The 5575-nt window shown below is 31.0% G+C and overlaps 2 protein-coding genes across 7 annotated transcripts in view; one reads left to right on the forward strand and one right to left on the reverse strand.

Annotated features, from left to right (window-relative positions):
• The window catches only part of LOC105135201 (eukaryotic translation initiation factor 3 subunit J-like), a 3896-nt gene extending 1663 nt beyond the window's left edge, over positions 1–2233 (forward strand). For all 4 annotated transcript variants that reach the window (XM_011039967.1, XM_011039964.1, XM_011039965.1 and 1 more), the window contains 4 exons: positions 207–343; positions 1313–1460; positions 1548–1707; positions 2004–2233. In XM_011039967.1, coding sequence (XP_011038269.1) covers positions 207–343; positions 1313–1460; positions 1548–1707; positions 2004–2095 — 537 coding nt within the window. In that variant the 3' untranslated portion in view covers positions 2096–2233. The remainder of the gene's footprint in view (positions 1–206; positions 344–1312; positions 1461–1547; positions 1708–2003) is intronic.
• The window catches only part of LOC105135202 (putative disease resistance protein RGA4), a 37477-nt gene that overhangs the window by 28832 nt on the left and 3070 nt on the right, over positions 1–5575 (reverse strand). The gene's annotated exons all lie outside the window — the stretch shown is intronic.

Consider the following 5575-nt stretch of genomic DNA (forward strand, 5'->3'; position numbering starts at 1 on the left):
GGCAGGGGTTCATTAAGAAAAGTGTACAGAGATGTGATGCTGACATATGGGATGCAGATGTATATTATACCTTAGCTTATTTTATGCACTTATAAACTTTTTTATTTGAGTCCCACTGTTTCAGAAATATGAAGTGCTGCATTCCATGTTTATATATGGTGGTGCTTGATCTGTAATTGTTGTATTTCTTTATGGAATTGGATCAGGCACCAGTAGTGAAACCTCCTCCTGAAAAGGCTCCTAAGAAATCCGCAGCAAAGTCTACGGAAAAGAAGGGAAAAACTGTTCAGGTGCTAAAGGAAGAGAAACTAGATCCACTAGCTGAGAAACTTCACTGGCAAAGGTACTCGATATGCAGCTTTTTTTTCTGCTAATAATTGGAAGTGCAAACAATTCATAAGAATTCTATACATCACATCTAGCCTATGTGTCCTTGATTTGCTGTTTCATAATTGCTACAAATGGCATGGCTCCTGAAAAGTAATCCAAGTACAATTTGATAATTGTTTTCCACCCGTACCAAATTGGATGCAACTGAAGGGAAAAAAGAAGTTGCTAAACTGGAATAGATGGAAGACGAATAAATGAATTCTAATCTAATCATAGCTTTACTTATAAATGCTAATCTAAACATAAACAAAGCATCTGGATGTGGGAATAAAAGTTAAAAACTCCAGTGTCATGCTACTCCATGAATGATCTACCTAGCTCCTAAGGGAAACCGTGTTAGATCTTCTGCTGCAATTTATAGACTTCAAATTGTAGATGTTTATGATTTTGCAATGGGGAAACAATATAGTAGGCTTTTATGATGATAGAGTATATTTAATTATTCATGTTTCTCTGAGCATTTTTACAACTTTAATGTGAGGAATGTCAGGACTAAGCTATTGCTGCTGTTTCTTTTGTATAAGATTTTCACCTTCCTTGAGTTGCCTCTTTTAATTGTTCTATACTGAAGATTGGCTGCCTATGTCTTTTTGCTGCTTTACAAATATATGAAAAAAAGAAAATTTTATCAGTGCTTAACCATTTAGATGATGATTTTTTTTTGTTATTATTTTAGTATGATTTCTTAACAAAACCTGTTTCAACTAATAGTGTCCTTGAGGTTTTGTTCTGATCATGTTGGGTTTGGTTAAATGTTGTTTGGCAGCATGATTTTAATTATGTTGATTTGTAGTTCTACGTGCTGAAAATTTTCAGGCAATTTTGCAGGAGGCATGTTTTGTTTTGACTTGTTTCAGTTTATAAGTTTTTTGTTTGCCTTTTCCTTTAAGCAATGGTTTCTTAAAGATTTACTCAATTATAGGCTGGTGGAAGAAGCTGATTTCAGATCCACTACAGAACTGTTTGCTAAGAAAGGTGATGAGAAATCGGTTGATAGTTTCATACCAAAATCTGAAAGTGACTTCTTGGAATATGCAGAGCTTATTTCACATAAGCTTCGCTCATTTGAGGTGTGTTGAGTTAGCTTTAGTATGTTGATAATAAAAGGCTGGTGTAGTTTTTGACCTGGCCGAAAAAAAAAACATTCTCTAATGCAGAAAAGTTACCATTATATCGGTTTACTTAAGGCAATAATGAGACTGTCCATGACTGCCTTGAAAGCTGCAGATGCCAAAGAAGTTTCGGCTTCTGTGAGTGCAATTGCAAATGAAAAGATAAAAGCTGAGAAAGAAGCCAACGCTAGCAAAAAGAAGCAAGGTATATTCCACTTATTTTTCATACTAAGCATCTTTAAGATTCTTAGACATTTTGAAACTCATGTTTCTTTTGAGTCGTGGATTTTGAAAAGCTAGTTAAATGGAATCATTGGTTCAGAAAAGGTGAAATTTTCAGTACTCCTGTTGTACATGCACCTTCTGCTACGATTTCATTACTCTTTTTGAGGAAACCCATATGCAACCACCAGATACTGAATTCTCACCAGTTGTACTGAAGATTTTACCATTTAGAATGTTGATGAATATAACACCTTGCTTTTTATTCATTCCTTGCAGCTGGGAAGAAAAAACAGCTTCATGTTGATAAGCCTGATGATGACTTGGTGGTTAATCCCTATGATGCTCTTGATGACTTCGATTTTATGTAATCTGTTTTGGTAATAGGCATTACATTTTTGCACTCATTGTGTTTCATCAGAATCACATTTACACCATGATTGATGATTCAGTGTATGTTGTAAACAATGTTTTTAGAAGAAAACTTCGCGTTTTTGCCTTTGTTTTCAGCTGTCTGGTTAAAACCCTTGAAAGACGTCGTGTCTTTATATTCATTTGTATGGAGGTAAAAGTTGAAATAAATAAAGACACTGCATGGTTCTCACATTCATAATGGAATCCTTCTTGCCATCTTTCCTTAACTCTAGGGATATCCTCACATTCATAATGGTCAACATCTGATTGATTCATCGGCATTTGGCATGTCTTGTGCCATTCTTTCTATAACCATGGGTTCAAGGGACAAATAGCTACGAGATTTCAAGTTAGATAAATCATATTATGCCCTAGTGTATTTTATAGGTCCTTGGGGGCTATAAAATTAAGAAAAGAGAAGGAAAACCTAACCATCTACGTTTCATGCTCTTATCAAAGTGCATTGATCTCGAAGAAATTTAAACCTTTACAAACCAACATGTAGTTTACTTTAGACGAAGATAAAGCCCTGTCACAACTTTAGATGTGATCTGCATTTCATCAAAGTAAAATCTTCTAAACCCATAGCCGGGAAGTAAGCCTTACATTATTCGACACAAAATGCAGAATCAGAAGGCAAGCAAACAAAGCAATAACATCGGTTGCTGCTTCAAACACAAAGGGAAACAAACTGAAGGATATCCATCCTGATGACAGAGATCTTTCTACGGTTCCTTGGACAGACTACTAAAAACAATATTTCATGAGGGGCTGGTTGATGGTCTCTTGGCTTCCGAAGGATGGTGGTTTTGTGCAATCATGGAAGTCACAACATATGGATCCATGTTCGAAGCATGCCTTCTGTCCTCAAAGCACCCCTTTCCTTCTTTCTTTGTGTTGCGGCAAACATGAAAGGCAGCCTGCGATTAGAAACACCCTGTCAATCGCACAACATGTAACGAAATTAATGCAAGACATCTTTCTGTGTGTCGCAGCAAGGAAATTGTTTCACTTTCCTCTTACCCGTTTGAAAGTACTAATATCAGCTGTTTCGTGTCATCCGGTGAGTCTCTGCTCTTTCCCTTCTCCATAAGCTGAAATGTGTTCTTTATGCCACAGACCAAGCTTTTCAATTGCTTTCTTGATGACTTCATAGCCTATTTCATTTCTCATTGACTTAGTATTGAAAATGTGAAGAATTTTCAAGTACAGGACAAAAATAATAATCAAGAGGGTGGAATAAAGTAGTGTTGCTTCCCATCGACAATTTCTAATTCCATGCCTGATAATAGATATAAAGACTCGATATAGCAGTATAAATTAATCACAATGTTGGAAATATATTTCCCCTTTAATAAAGAGCTAAAAGGGCACGGTAGAAATTGCCTCCATATATTGCTCAGGATAACTGTGGTCAAGATTATTGCAGGTTCAGAATCTAATGAACACTATTATCTTGAGATTGGGATAAAAGAAATTATATTTTATTTGAAAACTATTTTTTGATAAAAAAATAAAATGTTGAGGGTTCAAAATAATAATAAAAATAAATAAATCAAAATGATAAGAAAACAAAAATTAAAAGAATGAGGATCCAACTTGAATAAAAAAAATTAAAGGAAAAAATAATGAGGGAAAAAAAAGGTAAAACACACACAAAAAAAAAACAATCAAAAGAATTAGAATTAAATTGGATACAAAAACTTAATGAAACAAAATATCTAGGTATGAATTTAAAAAAAAAACTTTAAAAAATATTGAAAGCAAAACAATTAATAAAAAAAATAAGAATTAAAATGGATAGAATAGAAACTAGAGGACACAATTAATATTTGAAAGGACTGACTTGAATTTCTAAGTTAAGAGGAAAAAAGATAAAGAAAAAAAAAAGATCATCAGAGGTCAATCGCATCTTTATCATTAACAAACATCTCGTCAATACAAAGAGGATAATGCGCCACTCTAAACATCATCGTAAATGATTAATTTTGGTCATTGGACAATCTTGTATATGCTAACACGTGAGTTGCATACATCAACAGTTTTTTTTTATAGTATTTATTTTTTAAAATTACCAAATAGCCCCTATGCCAACCTAAAAATAACAAAACCCCCTTTGGAACCATATTTATATTTTTTTTTTATTTTAAAGACAATTTTGTCACTTCACTATTCTTAAAATTAAAATGAAAAAAATACTTGAGTGGTAAAGAGCGGATTCATCACCCTAGATGAATTAAAAAATATATTTTATTTGTTCTCAAATAGTATTGACTGAGAAATTCTTAATTAAAATGGAATGAGATTTGAGAAGAATTCTAAATCTTATTTAAACGATCAATGAGTATTATGTAAAGAATAAACATAATTTAACATGACAAACATACTCCATGTTTTAATGTTGAATCAAAACATTATTGATGAAATGATATTAATTACACTGAGAAACTAATTACTATAAGATTAAATCAAATTATTAATAATTTTTTTAATATTTAGAAAATGAAGACATGTTAATAGATGATACACCTTGTTTTCAAATATAAATTAATCAATTGTTGAATTGATAATAAATTAATTTATTTTTATTCAATTATAAATTATATTTGGACCAACATATTAGAAACTTAATAGTATCACACATGTTAAAAATCTTTAAATAGAAATTAAACTAGGATGATTTAATTAAATATGATTTGATTAAAATATATTTTAAAAATTAAAAATTAGAGTATAATTAATATAAGAATTATATTTTTAGACCTCAAAAAATCAAATAAATACTTGATTAAGTTAATATTATTTTTAAAATTTTCTTGAATTGAATTGATATATAAATATTATTAAAGGGACAAACATGATTTTGAATTATTTTTAAAAGAAGATCGTTTTTATCGAAATAAAATAAAATGGATAAAAGGCAATCAAGCGAATATTTTTCCACGGCGATCTTGAATGCCAAAATATTATTAGTTTCAATTAATTACGTCTTCATAAAGGCTAAAAGACTGTTTATGAGATTGATATTTTTTTATACAAGTTTTTGTTTTGAAGTAACCAAAAGATACTTAATTGGTTGTTTTATGAGAAGTTTTGAAAATTACGTCTGTCTAATTTCCTTAATTTTATGCTCTTTTTTTATATATATGACAAGTATTACAGTAGTGTTAAGGAAAAAAACTTATTACAGTACTAGTAAAACAAGTCTCAATTAAAACAAATAATGAACCAATCATTTTTACACATTTATATGAAGCATAAAACAACAATCAATTTGAGAAAATTATTTAAACAATTACAACAAATTAAAACTACAAAAATATATATTTTATTCTCATTACAAATTTAATTTGATTACCAATCTTTAATGATTCTAATGTTAGGGATGTGAGCTATCTTAGGCCAGTCCTCTCCTAAATCTTTCTCACACCTTTTCT

Source organism: Populus euphratica, unplaced genomic scaffold, assembly GCF_000495115.2.
Source record: "Populus euphratica unplaced genomic scaffold, PopEup_1.0 scaffold72.1, whole genome shotgun sequence".
Classification (NCBI taxonomy): domain Eukaryota; kingdom Viridiplantae; phylum Streptophyta; class Magnoliopsida; order Malpighiales; family Salicaceae; genus Populus; species Populus euphratica.